Source organism: Spermophilus citellus, assembly GCF_964194105.1.
Source record: "Spermophilus citellus genome assembly, chromosome: 13".
Classification (NCBI taxonomy): Eukaryota; Metazoa; Chordata; class Mammalia; order Rodentia; family Sciuridae; genus Spermophilus; species Spermophilus citellus.
Genome location: NC_138193.1, coordinates 95889698 through 95910037, shown reverse-complemented (window position 1 = coordinate 95910037; position 20340 = coordinate 95889698). Strand labels below are relative to the sequence as shown.

Genomic DNA, 20340 nt, shown 5'->3' with positions numbered 1-20340 from the left:
GGGGCTAGCCTCAATCATCTCTGAGTCTGAGCTTTCATTTTGGTCCATAAAAGGACAGCCCTTTCCCCAGGTAACACAGCTCAACTGGGGCAGGACTAAGAGGGCCAGGTGTCCAGCTTCCCAGCAGTGCTCTCTCCCAGCAGCCCACAGAGGCTTGCTTTGCTAACAGTTGTCTTTTGTGTTTGATTTGGGCTTGAGATGTTAAACAAACAGTGTCTCTTGACAAACGCAAGCTGGGTGCAATGGGACCGGGTTATGCTCCGTAAAGCCAGGCTAATCCCCAACTTCTCTCCCTGCAGAGATACACTAAGAAACATCTCAATCACATCCAGAGCACCCTAAATCTCACCAAAGTGAAGCCTGAAGCTGGGGCTCCTGGAATCGTGGTCTGTGTTAGTCATTTCCTGTCTTTCTGCTGCAGCTCCTGGGTCCTGCCCCTCCTTTTCTGGCCTGTCCCTTACTGATGCTGCTGGAGAGAACCATGAGCCCCAGGCCCTACCAACCCTCCTATGTCAGCCAAGCTAACAGGAACAGATAAAGGAGAGCTTGCAGAGCCCTTCTCTGCTCTGGCTAATGGATAACGGGTGCAGACAGGAGTAAGGCCTGTCCCTGCCCTGCAGGAGCTTATACCTGGTCTAGACATAGGATGGACCAGAATTTCACATGAGGCTCTGGTCCAGCTCATAACTGATGGAGCTGAAACTTGAATCTAGCCTGTCTAACTCAGGGCCAGCTCCTCTACTCCCTCTCTCACTAGTATTGCCCCAATCTCCAACAAAACTGCCCATAAAGCAGGACTGAGAAGCAATGAATAGAGGGATCTCTGTGCACCCTTCTACCTTCCATTCTTCAGGCCACATTCTCAGCCATTGTAGAATGAGTAGGGCTCTCATTGGTATTCCAGATCATCAGATGAGAAGGGACCTTCTGACATAGTCAACACTTTTCTCTCAGAGTAAAGGAAACTGAGGCACATATGGGCCATATGGCCCTCCCAATGCCTCCAGCAGCACTGGCACTGAACTCCAGGCCTCTGAACTCCCAGTTTAAGACCCTCTCCTTTGTGTGACATGCTTCTTTGGGCTTTGGGACACTGATATCTGCCTGTACCTTCCTTCTCTCTGACAGGGCTTCCTCCAGCTTTAGAAGTGTCTGTCTGTAGTCACAGAAGCAGATTGCTGAGCTTTTCTGCCTGAGACTCAGCCCTCTGCATCCCTCTCCCACTGATGCTGCTGGTTTTGAACCCAGCAGTTCAGGATTCTTCAAACCTTCACTTAAGTACCAAGGAAACATATAGGGCAGCTCTGATGTGCAAAGCACTGTGGGAAGAGTAGCAAGAGAGTAAGTAGGGTCGCTACCTGGAAGAAACACTGAGCCGGTGGAAGAGAACAACTAAAGAGCCAGATAATCTAATCTACTAGGCAGAGGAAAGGCTGAATTGAAGCTTACCCATGAGTCTGTAGAAGAACAAAAGAACTGGTGGTTCTAAGGGGAGGCAACCAGGGAATTCTTCACGGAGAGAATTGCCTCTGAGTTGGGTCTTAAAGCCTGAATAAGAGATTGACAGTCAAATGGGAGAGGCAAGGAGTTACCAGTATTCCAGTTTATGAGAGCCACTTGAGTCACATGAAGCATTAAAGTACTCAGATGTGTTTAGAACCTAACAGAGAAATGGAGTAAAAGATGAAGTTGGAAAGTAATCATGTATAATGTTTAGTGTATAATTAAATACAGCAACTAATGACAAATTCTAGACTATTGATCTTAACTCTGTCAGTCTTCAAAGCAGTGGCTATTCCTCTTCTTGGCCTAATTCTTGAGAGAACTGGGAAAACAGATGTAAGCAACCCAGGAGGGTCCTCAGATGTTCTAAATGAAAGAAAGGTGCACATTTCCTGGTCTAACCACCCCCTAATTTATGGATGTGCAAGCTAAGGCACAGGAAGATAACCAATGAACCCCAAATGCCACAGCAAACAGGAGGCAGAGACAGGCTGACCTTGGGCAAGTATGGGCAGACCCAGGGAGTCCTGCATGGAAGGAAGTAAGATAGGCTGCTATGTTCTGAGCACAAGCCAACCCAAGTCAAGAGAGCATGCAAACGTTCAAGTCCCAGGGGCCACTCAGAAACCTAAACTGTGCCAGGATGGCTCCTCCACTCTGGTTCCCATTCCATAAGAGACAGGATGGTGGAGAAGAGGGAAGGATTGGATCCAGGCCACCCTCCTGGGATGTCTTAAGTGCTCCCCACTAACAGGTCTCCTGGTCCCATCCATAATGGGTGCTGCATGCCAGGGAGCATGAGCCTTGCTTCTGCCTACTCCCTCTCCCTCACTGTGCAACTTTCAGCAACCCCATCCCTGGGTCTCAGTTTCCTCATCTGTAACATGAGAAGGCTAAACTAGATTATTTCTAAAGGTCTTTCTGGTTCCAAAATGCTGTAAGAACGAGCTTTATCATAATTAATAATGAATGCCCTGCCCCCAAACAGCTTTTTCTTTTTTCCAAAGCTCTTTCACTCATATTATCACCTTTCATCTGTACAGCAATCGGGCTTGGCAGCCAGAAACAAGCAAACCCTGGACACACTGCATTCTCATTCTGACAAGCAGGTCGAGCAAGTCCCTTACACAGGAAGATAGACTTTGGGGGGACTGGTCTCTAGAGTGAATATGACCAAAACCCAATATATCATAAGTGCATAGAGCCTACCTTGTACCCAACCCTTGGGAAGCTGGGAAGTTGAGGAGTTGAGTGACCTTTGGTTATTGTCTACATTGCTTTTAGCCTCAGTTTCTCCATCTTTAAAATAGTCATGAGCATAAGTAGACCTGCCTTTCAGGACTAAGTTGGGGACTAGAGATAACAAATATAGCACACCTAGCCAAACACATGGCAGATGCTTGATGAATACTTGTGGCATGAATGGTTGTGGAATGAATGGTTAGTGGCACTTCTGGGTGCCATTGGAGAAGGAATGTGGTAGCTGGCAGTGACAGGCTGGCCCAGGATGTGGCAGATGGTGCCTCGCTTCTGGCTGGTTGCCTTCCGAGCCTGTCCTCAGTAAGGGGCCTTGGGCCTCTTCCATGTCTGTGTGGCCTATGCCAGGGTCCCATGAAGGACTTTTTGACCCTCCTTGGCACTGGGATTTGCATTCCAATCATTCTGCTCACTCAGCCCATCCAGAGCTGTAGGAGCTGAGCAAGGACTGTGGGCTCATCTGCTATGACACCTCACGGAAGAGATAAAGACAGAAGGCTCAGAGAGAAGCAGCGACACCTCGCCTGAGGTCCCCTGCCTGTCTCTCTTCACCACAACAGTCACAGTGTTGACAAATGAAGATACTGAGGTACAGGGAAACTGCTCCAGTCCTTCCAGTCCCGAGCCACCTGATCTGGGCCCAAAATCCCTGTCCTGCTGGGATGCCCCAAGATGGCAGTGAAGCTATCTCTGGCAGCCCAGAGCCCTGCCTGGCACACTGGCGCAGGGCAAAAGCATGGATGACATGACAGCCTGAAAGCTCCTAAGGAGCAGAACTGGGCTGAGCTACTAGCCTGTTTCCTCACCCAGTTCTGGAGGCTGAACAGAGCTGGGAGGGACCCATTTCCGGAGAGCAGCTCTCCCTTGGGTGTGGGCTCATGTGTACCCAGGTCCCTAGTTGGGCCCTGCTTGTTTCTGAGACAGCCTGAGCCCCAAGCAGGGGAGGGAGTGTGGCCTGTGGGAAGGGAAAGCTTAGCTGAGTCCCAGTGCTGTCACCAACACACAGAGTGCCCTGAATTGTACCTTACCCCTCTGTGCCTCAGTTTCCTTGCCCATATAAGGGGCAAGACAGCAAAGCCTAAGGTCCCTTCCAGTGACAACATGCTATGATCTGGGTGGGCAGTGGGGGAGGGGCTCTCCTGTCTTTTCCCCTTCCTTGCTTTGCTGTCTTTCTGTGGCATCTGCTTATCTCTCCAGCTCTCCAGGTATCTCAGTCTCAAGTCTGTGGCTTTGTTTCTATCCTTTGCCCGCGACTTCTTTTTCTGGGTCTGCGTGTCTACCTCTGGTTTTGCCTCCTCGGTCACACACACCCCTTCCCTGCGTCTCCCCCTCTCTCTGTAGTTATCTGTGTTTCCCGGTCTAGTTTTTTCGCTGGCTCTGGGGCCGGCGCGCTCGCTCTCTCCCTCTTCCCCTCTCCCCCCCGCTCGGCTTCTCCCACACTCCCTCCCCGTGTCCTGCCCGGGCTCTCCCCGCGCGCTCCCCCTTCCTCCCCCTCGCCGGCCCCCCTCCCTCGTCGCGGCTCCCCAGTCCTTATTTGGCTGGGCGGGAGGGCTGGCGGGAGGAGGCGGCCGGCGGGCTGGGGGCGGGCGCGGGGGCGGGCGCGGGGCCGGGCGGAGGAGGGCGGTGGGTGGTGCTGAAGGGACAGCTCCGCGGCCGCGGCGGCGGCGGCGGCGGCGGCCGGGGCGGCGCGGAGCGGGAGCCCGGCGCGGAGAGCGGCGAGCGCAGCCATGCCCCAGGCCGCCTCCGGGGCAGCAGCAGCGGCGGCCGGGGCGCGGGCCGGGGGCGCCGGGGGACCGGCGGCGGCCCGGGGGGAACGATGAAGCGGCAGAATGTGCGCACGCTGGCGCTCATCGTGTGCACCTTCACCTACCTGCTGGTGGGCGCCGCGGTCTTCGACGCGCTGGAATCCGAGCCCGAGATGATCGAGCGGGAGCGGCTGGAGCTGCGGCAGCAGGAGCTGCGGGCGCGCTACAACCTCAGCGACGGTGGCTACGAGGAGCTCGAGCGCGTCGTGCTGCGCCTCAAGCCTCACAAGGCCGGCGTGCAGTGGCGCTTCGCCGGCTCCTTCTACTTCGCCATCACCGTCATCACCACCATCGGTAACTACTCTGCGCGCGGCGGGCGGGGACCCGGGGCTGTCGGGAGCCTGCTGCGGCTGGGGGGTTCTGGCGAGAGGGGCTGGGCGCCAAACCGCGCGCTCCCAGCACCCACGTTCAGCCGGGCTGCTCTGTGGGGACCGCACTCGGAGAAGGCGTTGATTTCTGGCTCAGGACCCGAATCTCCGGCCAGGCCAGCCCTAACTTGGCCCCGCCAGGCTACGCGAGGACCCCCGGGGATTTGAAGTGTGTGAGAAGGGCAGGAACGACTGGCAGAGGCTCAGGAGGAGGGGTGTGGCCGGGCTAGGCCCTGGGGCAGGGCGCCCAGTGTGAACAGCCGGAGCGCGCGACTCCTCTGTGTCCCTGCGGATGGGCTTCCACGCCCGAGTGTCTACACCTGCTTGGCTCCAGGGCGGCGTGCAGATGCCGGTAGGCGACACTCCGCGGCACTCGCGACCACTCTGGGTGCCAGGAACATCCTGTAACTGCGGCTGTGAGTGCTGCTTGTTGTGTATGGGTGTGTGTGTGTGTGTGTGTGTGTGTGTGTGTGTGTGTGTCCAACTCCAGGAGTTTGGGCACCACCAACCAGTGCATGTGATTTTCTTAAGGCAGCAGAGCTGGTGCTGGAAGCCAGATCCAGACCTGCCAGCCTTGCTCTCCCCACTGTCCCAGCAAAACAGTTACCTCACAGGAATGGCTCCAGTTCTCTTTACTAAGCCAGTGCCGATCACTGTGTAGGAGGCCACATGCACACCAGATCCTCTGACAGCATAGACACAGATATACGCAGGGCACACACAGGACAAGGTTGCACACACGTGTGTGCACACACAACACACACAGCAAAGCATACAAATGGATGTTCAGGAAAGGAGTCTCCAGCCAGGCCCTTGATGGCGCTACTCAAAGGTCCAGACAGAATTAAACACTTTACCCTTTACTGAGACCCTACAAGTCCATCCCAGCTCCATCACTTACAGGTTGTATGACCTTGGGCAAGTACCTTTCCCTGTTTGGGACTCAGGCTAATGTCCAGATATGGAGAGTCTGGCCAAAATGATCTCAAGGGCTCTTCCCAGCCCTGATGTACTTAGATTCTAAGTTGGAAACCCACCTTCCCCTCAAGCCAATTGGGATGCCTCCAGGAACTGTTTCCTCCATCTTTCTCCAATCTTTTTTCTCTCCATGACCCCCCTCCTTGCCTTGGCTGAGTTCCCAGGGGCTCATCGCCATTTGGCGTGACCTCTGACAAGATGGAAGTGTTTTCCTGGGAGTCAACAGGAGTCAAAGGGGTAAAAGGCAGAACTGGGCACTTTCTATCCACTGCAGGACTCTGTTCCAAGGCTTTCAGCTCTCTGGAGACCAAAGACCTGCCCAAAGAGGAGCAAGAGAAGGACCAGACCAGGTTTGGTCTGCAGTCCGTCCTCTCGCACCCACTGCCACCTGCCAGAATTCCAATAGATGTTCAGCAGTCTGGAGAATCAGACTAACAGCGGACTCAGGTTTTCCCTCTGTCTTCCCCACACTAAGTGCTTGCTTGCTGCCCCACTTTCTTTCTTAGACCATGGTCCCCAGCTCCACAGTGACCTCCCCAATAATTCACCCTTACCTGGACAGGACTGCCAGAAAAAAATCTCCCCAAACACAGCCCCACTGAACCAATTCCCTCCTCAAACTCCCTCATGATTCCCCACTGCCCACAGGATCTAGTTCATTCTCTTTATCCCAATTTTAAGAACCTTTATACCTGGCTCCAACCTCTCTATCTGACTTTATTTCTCATTTCTTACTTACATGATTGCTCTCTGCTACAGCCGGACTATCCCCCTGAGGATGCATTAAGTGTGCGCTTTTCTAGGTCTTCTCTTTATCTTGTCCAAGCTAACCATCCAGGTCCAGCTCAAATCCTACTTGCTCTGCAAAGCCTCCCAGGCATTGCTGTGGATGACCACAGGATTTATTATCAAGACCACCTGAGAGATCAAGTGCAGGCTCATTTGAATGGTTATTCACATTTTAGAAGGTGTGTTTGTCTCTTTAACCACATTATAATTAATCTCCAAGTGAGCAGAGCCTTGTAGGTCCCACCGCTGTACTCCCAGTTCCAGCTCGGTACCCAGCAGCTGTGAGCACTCAGGAAATGTTATTGATGGGTCTAAGGTATGCAGAAAAGAAAGGGCACCGCCCTTCTCCTCCATTCTTGCCATTTTTTCCCAAAGTGCTTGTGGTCCTCACCTAGAGACAGGCTTAAAAGCTGGGGCTAGAAGCAGAGCGCAGTTCCGGCGATTATTTATTTATACAGTGCTGAGCAAGAAGAAAGACAGCATCAGACCATCGTCCCAGTTCTGGGGGTCCCCAGACTGGCACTCCTTGCCCTGCCTAACCATCTCAGGTTTTTTGTCATCTCCCACTGTGACCATGCCACCTAGCAGGAAACTGTCTGCAGGGATTCTGCTCTAAGCAAACCCTACCTGGGTGGGCAGTGATAGGCCTTGTGTTGGATTGCTATTAAAGTGACCCTTACCCAAAACCCAAGAGCAGCAGCCCCTGTACACCTGTTTTGGGAACTCTCATGGGGAGTCCCATAGGAATGGAATAATGACAGAAACTACCATTAATCTGGTATCTTAGTGATCACAGTGTTTTCATCTCGTGATTGGTTCTCAGCCTTCACCACTTGGTGAAGTTGCCAGGGCAGATACTGTTATCTCCCTTGTACAGATGAAGCTGGGGGGAGGTCAGGTCAGAGAAGAGGACCCCCTGGAGCCACCCAGCTGGTGAGCAGCAGAGTCAGAGCCGGAAGCTGGGTCTTCTGACTCCAGCCTGGTGCTTTTTCCCTGCTGGCCTCTTGGCTGCTTCCTTTGCCTCCATATGCTGTGAAGCCCAGACTCAGCTGGGCCTGGCAGAGCCACAGTGTGCTGGGTGATGCCAGCTTGCAGGGTGCTCATAGGCATCCCTGATTGGTTGAAGGTCAGCCTGGCCGGACTTAGTCATTCACCTGGTTAGTCACAGTCTCCACTGGCTTCGAGGGTTCCTCCCGCTCCCTCATCCCTGGCCTCCCAGCCAGGAAACCCTTCCTTTGTTGTTCTCCAAGTTCACCAAACACAAATGGAAACTCTTTCCTTGGGAAACCTTACCCTCCCTAGCTGTTGAGTCATCAAACTCCTCCAGTGCCCCAGCTTGGTCTATTCATAGCCAGGGGCTGTCAGAGCAGGAAGGGGTCTGGGGATCAGCTGGTACCACCCCCTCTTCTTACAGATAGGAATCAGAGGGGTGAAAAGAGACACAGAGTAGTGGGGGGGGGGGCGAGGGCAAAATCTGACTCTCAGACCCCTGCCCCTTCCACTTTTTCAGGATGCTTCTTTATCTGTTTCATTGCTTATTTACTTATTTTTTGAGTACTAGGCATGGAACCCAGGGCTTCACGTATGCTAGATTAAGCCCTCCACCACTGAGCTCCAGCCCCAGCCCTGTTATTTTATTAACAGCAACAGCACAACAATAATAATGGCAGCCTCCATTTATTATTGACTCTTTGGCAGGCTCTTCCGGACACTTAATTTGTATCCATTCATTTAATTCTCACCAACCTTCCAAGATGGGCATTATTACCCCCAGTTTTCAGCTGAGGAACCACGGGCTCTGCATAGAAATGAGTTTCCCACAGCCTCCAGGCTGGAAATGAGGCACCTGCCCAGACTCAATGGGCCTCTCTGACTCTCATGCCCTGGATTTTTCACCAGTTCTTGTTCCACCTCAAGAATCCAGCCAGACCCTTGTGTCTCCAGGCGCTGAGGAGCCAAAGCTGGACCGTTCCCTGGTAAAGCACCCGGAAGGAGGGAGCCTCTTGCTCTAGCATCATACAGCCAGTCTGCTGCTCCCCTGCAGCCTGGCCCCTGACCAAACCAGACCATGTGCCAGAGCTGTGCCCAGCACCAGGCCCTCCCTGAGTCTTCCACAGACTCACAGGTGCCTGTTCTCCCACTGCAAGACTGGGAATCCTTGGGGCTCTAAGGCAACAAGAGACCAGGTGATCCATCACTGGTTGGAGCTGGACAGGAGCTCTGTCCTGCCCCTCCCTCAGCTTCCAGCCTGTCCCCAGGTGAGCACAGACTTAAAGCTTGCCACAGGTCCAGGGCATCCTGCGTCTGAGAGTTCAAACAAGTGAATCATCAGGGAATGTGAATTTTTTACACCTTTCAAAAGGAGGAAAGTCCAGAAGTGACCTTCCATTCTCCAAATCCTAGAACCCTTTAATAAAAGAGAGAGATATTAGCCATCATCCAAATACTCAGCATAGTCACCAGCAAATGAAGGCACAGTCCTGGTTAGAATGCAGGCCTTTGGGTGCCCAGAGTGGAACTCTCAGTACCACGACTCCCCTGATACCCTCATCTCTCTCAGCACCGAGGCCTCAGCCCCCACTATTCAGAGTCCTCTCTGGACCCTCCAGGGGACAGAGGGGCAACCCAGCTGGCGTAGCCTCAGTACCCACTCAGCACTTCCATCCTCCATGCCTGAGGGCCAGCCACTCTGCTTTACCCCACACGCCTTTCTGCAGGGTGGTGTAGGAACGTGAGCACGAACCTGGAAGCCAGTGTCCCTGGTGTCCTCTCAACCTACTCCTCACCCCCACCCTGCCTTGGACAAGTTATTTAGTTTCTTGGAGTTTGTTTCGTCAGTGATAAAATAGAAATAACAACATCTGCCTCCCCGGATTAAATGGCACCATGCAAAGAAAGTATCTGGTACATAATGGGCACTTAATAAATGGTATCTGCATTTATTATTATATTAATATTATTGTTCATGCTTTATTACTTCCCCTTGGAGGGAACTGCTCTATCTCCTCAGGGTCACCATGGCGGAAGCTACCTCTGCTCCTTTCTAAGAGGTAGGGACACTGGAGTTGAGGACCAGGAAGCTGCCACATCTCTTTCCCTTATACTCCCAATCCCACTCCCCCACCCTAAGTTCCCCAGTTCCTCTCCCATGCCTGATGTCCAGGCTCAGGGGCAGCTCCTCCCACTCCCAGCAAGTAGACCCTGAAGAAAACTAGTTAGGGAGAGAGAGATTCCTTGGAGTAAGAGAACCTACACTGGATTGGAGCAAGGAGGCAAAAGTTCTAATCCCACATAGCTCAGTTGCTGTCCTCTCTAACCCTCAGTTTCCTTATCTACAAAGTGGGTGTATTTGGCCTTCTGGCCCTGCCATGCCTCCTGCCTGCGTGTCCAGTCCTCACACATCATGGTGGAAGCCCGGAGGCATGCAGATAGTGGGGATAAGAATAGAACAAAAATAGAAGACACACGCCTGTCCACAGTGGGGACAGGACAAACACAATAAGTATTTTCAAAGAAAACATAAACAAGCACAGATGAATGTAGTGCAAATCACCACTATAAACAGCTTTCAGCTGGCAGCACAAACGGTGAATCTCTGAGTTGATTTTGTAATTTAAAAAAATGTAAAAATGATTTCCCTGTCGTCAGCCAGCAGCAAGGGAAAAAAACAAGCTCTAACGGAGCCCCTTGTCCGTATAGGCAAACTTCAGCAGAGACCTGGGCCGGCCATGCTCACCTACCCTCCATCCCCACCTTGGCCACAGGGAACTGACATGTGCCTGCAACAGGCCAGGTGCTGCCTAGAGCTCCTCATCACCAGTGTTCCCACCCTGCCCTGCTCAGGGAAGTTTGGAAATTTGCCCAGAACCCTGCAGATATCAAATGAGAGCACAGGGAAGTGGGCTCCGTCCTGGAGGGAGCAACTTTTCACGGAGTTATTCCCCCCCCCCCACTCTCCAGGAAGCCTCTGTGATTCCTTCTACATGGATGTAGCCAGCGATGAAGGATGGGAACCAGGGTTTAGCAGAGGCACTTGCACTATTCATAGAGCATTTAGCCCAAAGACACAGCAGAATTTTAGCTTCAGAACTCTCAGTGTAGACCAGCCTGGAAAAGGGGCGTACTGAGGGCCACACTTACAATTATCATCAGAGCCAGGCTTGGAGTCTGTTCCCTGACCCTTCCAATAGCCTCTAGTCCTCAGAGAGCCACATGACAAATGCCTGTCTGGCAGTGCAAAGAGCAGTCCAGTGCCAGCTGCTGCCTCCCGGTCTGTGCACCCTCCTGTGTTGTCCAGAAACTGCCCAGACCCAGGGCTCCCAGAGGGCTCCCAGAGACCTGCCCCTTGCCTGGAGTCACCCAGCCCCTGGCTAAGGCAGTAGGTCACAGCTTCACTTGCTCATTGACTAGAGCTGCCTCAGCAGCTGCCTACAACAAAAGAGGTGTCCTGGCCCACGGGCCTCTCTGTGTCTGGGATCCCTGCCCAGCTGGGGCACACCTCCCATCTCGCCCTTCGTAAAGGCTGGTCCCTCCTTTACCATCCTTATTTCCCCATCCTGCATCATCCAGTGACCCAGCAAAACCTTCTTAATGAGGGAGTTCATGGTTGCCACAAATGGGAGACAGGAACCTAGCCTTGGTGCTAGACGCTGGGTTCTTTCTGTCCCGCTAAGTGGCCTTAGACAAACTCCACCCTGTGCCCCTGTGATCACAGGAGGAGCAGACACCTCCCTGGTGAGCCTCAGGCCTCAGTCTTCTCTTCCATATGGAGTTAGGGCTTAGCAAGTGGAATTCCCTAAGTTAATGCATCTCAAAGGGTCATCCAGAGAGAGTGACTTGTTTAAATGCAAATTTTTAATCCATAGATCTGGGACCAGGCAAGAGATTCTGCATGTCTACCAAGTTCTCAAGCACCATTGATGCTATAGATCCAAAGCACGCTTTGTGTGTGTGTGTGGGGGGGGGGGTGCTTAAAACATAGTTTTATTAATTAATTGTAATTGATGCAAATATTCCAAAAACATAAACAGCCATGTATTATCATCCTACATTTCAAGCTTTTTGATACCACACATTTATCAAATCATAAAGCAATAGAGTCAGAATTCCAGAGTCTTGTCACAGCAGGAAGCAGATCCCCTCCCCTCCAAATGGCACCTTGAAGTGGGAAAGCAGCACAAGATGGAACATGTCCCATTCATGGTGGCTATAAGCAAAAATAAAATGGACCCAAAGAGAAGGGTCAGCTCCAGGGGCAGGAATTTTAAAAATGGGGCAGCTGGCCAGGTCTCTGTCCCCCTGTCCCCTAGCTCAATGCAGATATTTACTGACATTTTTAAAAAGAAAAAGTAAAATACAAAATAAAACTAAACCCCCATTTTATAAAAAAGGTAACAAAGTGACAACAGTGGCTAAGTCACCAACTGAAGAAGACGTGGGCTTACCCTTCTTGTGCCCTTAACAGGGCACACATTTTGAGTAGCAAGGATCTAAAGAATCTGAAGGCTTGGCTTCTGGGATTAAAACATGAGGTGTGGACTATGGTTTTAAGAAAAAGAATATTTTAAGATGGAAAAATAGGGATATGGTGTACCCACAGGGTTTAACCACACCTGTGGGTAGGGTTCATGGAAAGACTTGGTTCAGTCCAATCTGAGGCAGAAGTTGTTAAAGTTGAGGCTGGCCAAAGATGGATGGTGCTGCTTCAAGAGGTAGTAAGCTCCCCATCACAGGAAACATATAAGCATGCCCTGGGTGAACAAGCTGCAGAGGTCACCGTATCAGCCAGGCTTCAACAAGAGAAGCAGAACCTGTAGGAGATAGGCCTAAAGAGATGTGCTGGGAGGAACTGTGTTGAGGATGGTAGAGCAGGCGAGGCAAGTCCAAATTCCACAAAGCAGGACATCAAAAAGAGCAGGCCATGACTCTCTCCAGGGCTGACATTGCTGTCCACAGAAAGAGTTATTCTTTCATTGGTCTTTTAGCTGGTTGAATCAGACCTATGTGGATTGTCTAGGAAAATCTGTTGAGATTACCCTGGATTCTAATCTAGAGCCAACCTGTGCCCCCTTACCTGAAGTCAACTGATTGTGGACTTCAATCACATCTACAAAATGCCTTTAGAGCAATACCTAGATGAGGGTTTGAATATCTAGGGGCTCTATCCCAGCCTAGTCAACACATCATAAAAACCATAACACTGCATGTGTATTGGACTGAAGGTTACAATAATCAGTTTTTAAGCTTCTTTCAAGCCCTGAGATGCCTTGATTTCTTGATCTTCAGAGGAGCATCCTGGTAAATTGGATCACCCAGAGTTGAACTCAGGGCTGTCCTGGGACTCCCAGACCCTCTGGGTCACCTTCCAAATAAAACTGGCTTTTGCCTTCATTTCAGGTCACTCTACCAAAAAATCATCAAGTTCACCTGCAGTCGCCTGTACACCAAGGACTATGCTAGTCCCCAAGAGAATAGACAATGGAGACTCCAGTCCTTTCCCGGGAAGCCTTGGGTCTAGCGGAATCTTGAAAAGCACAACTGGTATATGTGCTAAATCCAAGTGAAACAACTTAAAAGAGAGGTGTGAAGAGGTTTCTCGGGGGCAGGTGGAGTTTGAGTCAGGCCTCTATGGTGAGCAGGTGATGATCTCAGTGGGTGACAATTAGCAGTGTAAGTTTCAGAGAAGGGGATGCACAAGAGAGGCTGGGAGGGTCTAAGTGTGCCCAGGGAAAGGTGGCCAGGAGCAGACCCTGCAGGGGTCTGGGTTCTGGTGCTGGACTAGAGTTGATAAGCCCTGGAAATGAGAAGTGACAGAGACAACCTGTGTTCTCTCACCTGGATCCTACAAGAGGCTGCTCCCAAATCCAGTTAAACCAGTGGATTATGGAGACCTGAATCCTGATTGCTCGCTTTCCCCCTCACCCTGATCACCCAGCAGCCGGCACCAGCCCTCAAGGAGCACTTGCCCTCCCTCCCCTGCTCATTTCCTTTTCTAGGTCAAAGGTCCCTCTGGAGCTCAGACCAAACAGCCTTATCGATGGTGTGCAGGAGCCCCTGGATGGTGACACTGAGCTGCAGGCAGGACGTTGTCACTCAAAACAGTGTAGATATTTTCTGCAGGGCAACTCCAAGTTCCTGTCTCAGACCCCTTCCTCTACCACACACCCTCTCCCAAGTCTACACTTCTGGACTCCAGGCATCCCTTGCTAGATTTCTGCTTCAGATTCCAAAGCCTGGTGTGGACTCATTGTCCCTTTTCAGGAATGTGCAGGGCCTCTCCTGACCACAGCTCCAATTCAGAAATGACCATCTCAGACACATCCAGAGAGTCACATTCCAGCTTGTCGGCCATAGGACCATCAGGGGGCGGTTTCTCCAGAGATCTGAACTGTAGGTCCTGTGGAGCAGCCTGGAGAGAGCGATAATAGTCTCCCAGACAGGGGTGGCCCTCCTCCAGGACAGGGTCTAGTGCTCTTGCCCCTGCAAAAGTCTCCCATGAGGCCTGGAGCCAACAACAAGGGACAAGCAGTTCCAGGCAGGGCCCAGCCTCTGATCAGTGCAAAAGATGGCTCTCTCCCTGGCTGTTCCATTCAACTCTTAGACCTGATGTGAAGCAGCCAGTGCTCATGGAGCCTGCCTCGGTTTCCACAGTCATGACCCAAGACTGCCATTCATTGGGTGGTTACTCTGGGTTGCCATCTTTATATGTAGTACCTCATCCAACCCTCACAGCCACCCCAGGAGGGAGGCTGTACTCCAATCTCTATTTTAAAGATAGGGAACTGAGGCTAGGGGAATCAGTACTTGATTGCTGCTGCTGGCAAGTGGCACAACAGGGCTGTAACCCACATGCACAGCATTTGGTCATATAGTACCTCTCCTAAATCCCCGTCAACCCCAAGGTGTAGGCATCCTTATTCCTACTTTGCCAATAGAGAACTGGACATGAAAGAAGAGGGTCACTTCCTGTGAGCCAGATAAAGTATATGTGAGGCAGGGGTCAAGTTGAAATCCAGAACATCCAACCTTCTAACTAAGCCCTTTCCCCAGAATGCAATTGCTCTCGCCTCTGGGCAGAGGCTGGGGGTCTCTTCCATGATGTGGGTATAGGGACATTGTAGAGATGCGCATCAGCCTACAGAAGGCAAAAAGGGCAGGTGTCTTAGAAATACATTTGTTAATACCATCCCCACCCCCCAGCAAAGTGGGAACCTGAGTGACAGTTCTTAAGAGGGGTCATTAGGGGGCCTTGTTGGGAGTGAGTTGAGCAACTAACATACTCCCTAGTATGGGGGCAGTATGGGGGGGGGGGTCACCGACAAGTAAGATGTCCCCGTCATGCTTGGTAGGAAGATTGTAGCAACCAGAACAGTAGCAAATAGAACCATGGGTATTAGGGCCCTGCCCCCAGGAGTTCATTCACTAGAGCTAGAGCAAAAACCCAAGAAAGTCAAGTTTAAAACTCCCCAGGTGATGGGAAGCTGCAGCCAGGTGGAAAGTGCAGGGGAGACGAGAGCTTGTTAGGACCAACATTCTGTCCTTGGGAGGCTGGGACACCTGCCAGCCACAGACCTGTGCTTTCTGGATTTCCTTGGCATCTCAGAAACATTCAGAGGGTGGCTGAGGAAGAATCTTCACTAATTCAAAGCCAAAGCTCCTGGGTGAGCCAGGTGGCAAAGTCATCAGGAGTTAGTGGGTGGCTCCAGGAACAGGTCACATTTGCCCTCCCCCCGGGCACTCAGTGGAGGACCTGAGGACAAGCAGTGTCCCCACCATGGCTGAGGCTCTCAGACTGCTCTCAACCTGTGGAGAGTCTCCCCTGTTGAGGAACAAGTCAGATGGCTTGCACTAGACTGACCCACATGACCCCATCTTCATGGCTCAGAACCATGGGTTTTCCACACTGAGAGTCAGACAGAGTGAGACCCAGGGCTCTGGAGCAGGGTCCCCTCTTGTACTTGGTCCTCCTCCGGTTGGTGCCAGAGAAAGAATGAGAGAGAACCTAGAATTCAACTCATTTGCAGCCCTCCTCCTCTTGGAGCACCTCGCTCAGTGCCCCAGAGATCTGAGTACTCATTTCCTGCTGTCCCAGGGTCGACAGTAGACCCATAGAGGCAGGTTACCAGTTCTTTCTGGGAGCTGAAAGAGGATTTGACTTAGTGTAGCTAAGCTAAGGAAAGTGGGGGACCTGGTCCCCTCCACTGTTTCTCTGTTCCTGGAGCAAGTCAGACCTGAACTTGGCTTTGCCTGTGAGGGGTTGGTCTGGTGATGCCCCTTAGTTCAGATGTTCTCCACTGGATCTAGCTTGACCTTCCCTCCCACTCCGTCCTAGGAAGCACAATATTATGAATTATGCTCTTGTCCCGACTTCACCCCATATTGTCCGGACCCTGGAGGGACTTCCTCCGTGGCCAGTCCCAAGAACAGAGATCTGGATATGACTGCCAAGTCACGATGTTCTGGAAAGAGAGCATTTCTGACTGTGGCCAAGGTCCTGCTTATCAGCAGAGCTAGGACACTGCTCCAGCCCCTGGGGTGCTGGAATGCAGGAACCTCCCATCAGAAGGGGAAGGGATGGGGAAGGGTGGGCTGCAGGCTGGCAGCTCCCTCATTAGCCCCTGAGCTGGAGGGCAGAGGGAGTGCTGGTGCTGAGTGCAGGCTGACCCTGGAGCGAGGAGCGAGGCTGCAGCAGCAACTTCTCAGACTGAGCAAACCCAGGATGTGCACAGATGCAGGGCCTACTCTGAGGCTCCAGGGCCCTGGGAGCTGATATCCTGCTCACAGACCAGCCTTCAACATTATACCTGGACAAGTGGCCTATTAGATCTCTGAAGGGCCAGGGATTAGGACAGTGGTTTGTTATCTCAGAATATTCTTAGACGAGGATGGTGAGCATTTGAGGGACTGACATTGGCCACTCCTGCAGAATAAGGCCTCAGGTGGCCATGCATGGACATCCTGAGTCCTTTGGATTCCTTGAGCACTGTCCCCCTTCCTGGAGGCTCTTCTCTCTTCAAGATGAGAAAGGAGACACACGTGAGGATATGGGGAGTGGCTTCCCCAGCCCCAGAGCAGTTCCTAACAAAGCAAGTCCCTGACTCTCTCCACCCCTCTCAGGCACCTGCATGGTTGTTTTCTCCTTCACCTGATTATTTCAAGCATCTTCCATGTGTCAGGCACCATCCTGGGCCTCAGGGACTCACAGGGGGAAAATGGTAGCCCCTGTTCTCCTGATGCTTATATTTCAGGGAATGTAGAAAGTCCATAAACAAAACCATATTGTAACAGATAAACAACAAATGTCAATGGTAGGACACACCAGGAGACAGGAAAGCCAGGGGATATGGTAGAGAAGGAAGGAAGGAAGAGATGGGCAACTAGAGGTCACTCACTACAGTGATCTGGAAAAACCGCCTGCCAAAGAGGGCACTTGGCAATGCAAAGATGGGGAGGAGCCTCCAGGCAGGGGGACAACTAATGCATAAGTCTGCAGGGAAGCTGCAGTTGAGGAATTTGAGGAACAGGAGCAGAAAGAGCAGTATGGCTACAGCCTTCGAGTGAAGATCTGGAGAGGAGGTGGCTAGATCCTCAGGGCCATGGAGGCTGTATGGATTTTATTCTAACTACAGTGGAAGTCACTTGGCTTAGTATGTTCAAGGTGCTATAACCAAACACCATAAGCCAAGTAACTTAAAACAACGAAAAATAATTTCTCTTGGTTCTAGAGGCGGGGAAGCTAAACGAAGCTGCTGGCAAGTTCCAGTATCTGGTGAGGGTCTACTTCCCTGTTTAGAAATGGCACCATCTAGCTGCATCCTCACATGGTGGAAGGGTCAAGGCAGCCTCGTGGAACCTCTTCTATAAGGACAATAGTCCCACTCATGAGGGCTCCACCTCTCAAAGGCTCACTTCCTGATACCATCACACTGGTGATTAGTTTCAACCTAGGAACTTGGGAGGACACTTCAGACCATAGCACCATCGGAAGGACTGTGACATGATTCAACTTAAATGTTCACAAGATCACTCTAGATGCTCAGGTGGACACAGTACAAGAGGGATAGCAGGGTTTCCCAGACTGCAGTACATAGCCCATAAGAGAGGACAATCGTAGTTTGGACAGATGGTGGGGAGGTGGAGAGTGTGGACAAATTGAGGCTGTTTTACGAGCAGAGTGGACAGGACCCACTGATGGGTAAGATGCATGTGTTCCGGGAGAGGAGGGGGGGAGATATCTGTGAGAGTGTGGGGAAGAGAATAATCAAGGATAGTCCTGGATCTTTGACCTGAGCACCTAGGTGGAGGAAAAGCATTTACTAGATGGAAAAATGGAACCTGGAGAGTAACAGTTTTTGTGAAGAGGTTCAAAATTCCTGTTTTAGATGTTCAGGTTGATTTTGAGATGCTCTTGATGAACCCATAAAGGCAGTTGGATAGACAAGTCTGCAGCTCAAGGCAGAAGACAATGCTAAGATATAAACTTGGGGGTTATCCTGGCAGGGTGGCATATCCTATAATTCCAGCGACTCAAGAGGCTAAGGCAGGAAGATCACAAGTTTGAGGCCAGCCCGGGCAATTTAGCAAGATGCTGTCTCAAAATTAAAAAGAAAAAGGGCTGAGGATATAGTTCAGTGATAGAGCACCCCAGTACCATAAAAAATAAATACATAAACTCAGGAATTAGAAAATTGGTAGTGAAATTTATGTGCTAGACAAGGTTCCTGGGGAGAGGGGATAGGTGTCAATAGAGCAGAGTGCCCAGCCCTTCTTCCCATAGTGAGAGGTCAAGCAAGGAAGGAGATAGGGAGGTACCTGGCAACATCGGTGTCCCAGAGACCAGAAGGAGTGTTCCAAGAGAGGGAACAGTCCACTGTGCCAGCTGCAGCTGGGAGGTCAAATCAGATGACCATAGAGGAGCAGCCAGTGGATTTGGCAACACACTGGTCAACAGAGACATTGGCCATGAAAACAGTGTTGCATTTGACAGCTTGTTCCAGGTGCCAAGGAAGGAGGTGGCTGCACAGGGGTTCTCTGTTCTTGCTGGTAGCTGCACAGGGGCTTCTGTTCTTGTTGGAACAGAGGGACCAGGTTCCAGGAGAGGCAGGCAAGAGAACCAACATCATCCTTCCGTTTGCTGGCCTTTCCACATGTGCATCACAGATCTCCCACAGAGCCCCAGACGTAGTTATCATTATATCCATTATGCAAATGAAGTTCTAGGCCAGCCAGGTTGTGGGCTCAGGGCACCCAGCCGGGAATCCCAGGCTAGCTCTGTCTGACTTGCAGCCCTGACCTTCCTCCAGTAGCCCTCTCCCCTGCAATCCTGCCAGCCTGCAGCTCCCCACCTCCCCATCCTCCTTGTCCTTTGATCACTCCTGTCAGCTCCCAGCAGTCTTGGCCTCTGCCTCCCTCCTCTGGGAAAGCTCTTTTTTTTCTTTGATCCCTGTGCGCCTGTCTTCAGCTGCATCTTCAGCTGGGCCCCCACGTCCTGCCCTCCCTGCTGCTGCAGGATGTTCCCGTAATCTCTGCAAAAGATGGGGGCTGCATGAGCTTCCAAGAGCCTTGAGGGAACCTGGGCCTGCAGGACAGGAGTGTTAGCCAGCTCCCTGCCTGCTCTCTGGAGAAGAGGGTCTGGCTAAGCTTCGGTCCAGCTCCAGCCCAGCACTGAGCACTGAGTCTGGAGGCAGCCAGGAGTGGGAAGCCAGAGGGCCTCTGTAGTCATCCAAGTGGATCAAGGACCTCAAAGTCCTTCTCAAGAGAATGTTGTAGCTGAGAAGTGGCAGGCAGAGCATTAGAGAAGGTGGGGGCTCAGGACCTCAGAGTTTCTTTTGGAGCCAAGGTGATTGCAGTGGGAAGTCGTGGTGGGAAGATACCCAGAAACAATGTGGGGTCAAGAAAGAAAAATCTGGTAGGAGCTGGGGGACTTGAGCTCTCTGCAGGCCCAATGCTGCCCTGCCCTGCCCTGCCTGGTCACATCCTGTCTATCCTGCCTCATGTCCTGATCTCTGAGTTGAGGAATGTCACCCTGGATGCCAAGAGATGCCTCTGGCTCTGACTCTTGGGGTTGTGAGACCCCCATCTGCCACCAGCTACCCTGGAAGGGCTGGGTACCTGGCTTCCAACTGGAAGAGACAAGCAGAGGGGACTCAACACCCAGATACCATGGAGGCCCAGCTGCACCCTGCAGTCCTGACAGGGGACTGCAGTAGTAATTAGTTCCTCACACATCTCCAGGGTTATTTTTAAGCTTCATTCTTCCACGGTTTATTTTTAAAGTAACAGTGGCACGTGCCTGGCTGGCTGCCCTTCCCAGGTGCCTGTTCCAGTTAGGACCAGGAATGAGCAGGGCAAGATGGGCCCCTTTCCCCAGGTCCCCTCCTAAGGACCAGAGTTAACCAGCCCCTCTCTGGATGGCTCAAAGAAGGTTCCTGCTATGCAGAAACCAGGGCCCCAGCCTGGGGCAGCAGGTAGGCCCACAGCAGAAGACCCTGGGAAGGTCCCATGTCAGACATTACATGACCTTGACCGAGTCACCTTCCCTGGGAGCTCAGCCTCCTCGTTTCTCACTGAGATGAGCAATAGTGACACTTGCCTCACTCTTTGTCAAAACACTCAAGAGTGAACCACAAACGGAAATGGTG

General features: G+C 51.9%; 1 protein-coding gene across 1 annotated transcript in view; it reads left to right on the top strand.

The window, feature by feature from the left end:
- The first annotated feature begins 4400 nt into the window (after positions 1-4400).
- Positions 4401-20340, top strand: part of KCNK3 (potassium two pore domain channel subfamily K member 3) — a 35973-nt gene continuing 20033 nt past the window's right edge. Inside the window, exon 1 of the mRNA XM_081264101.1 lies at positions 4401-4859. Within this exon, the coding sequence (XP_081120227.1) occupies positions 4577-4859 (283 nt within the window). The 5' untranslated portion in view covers positions 4401-4576. The remainder of the gene's footprint in view (positions 4860-20340) is intronic.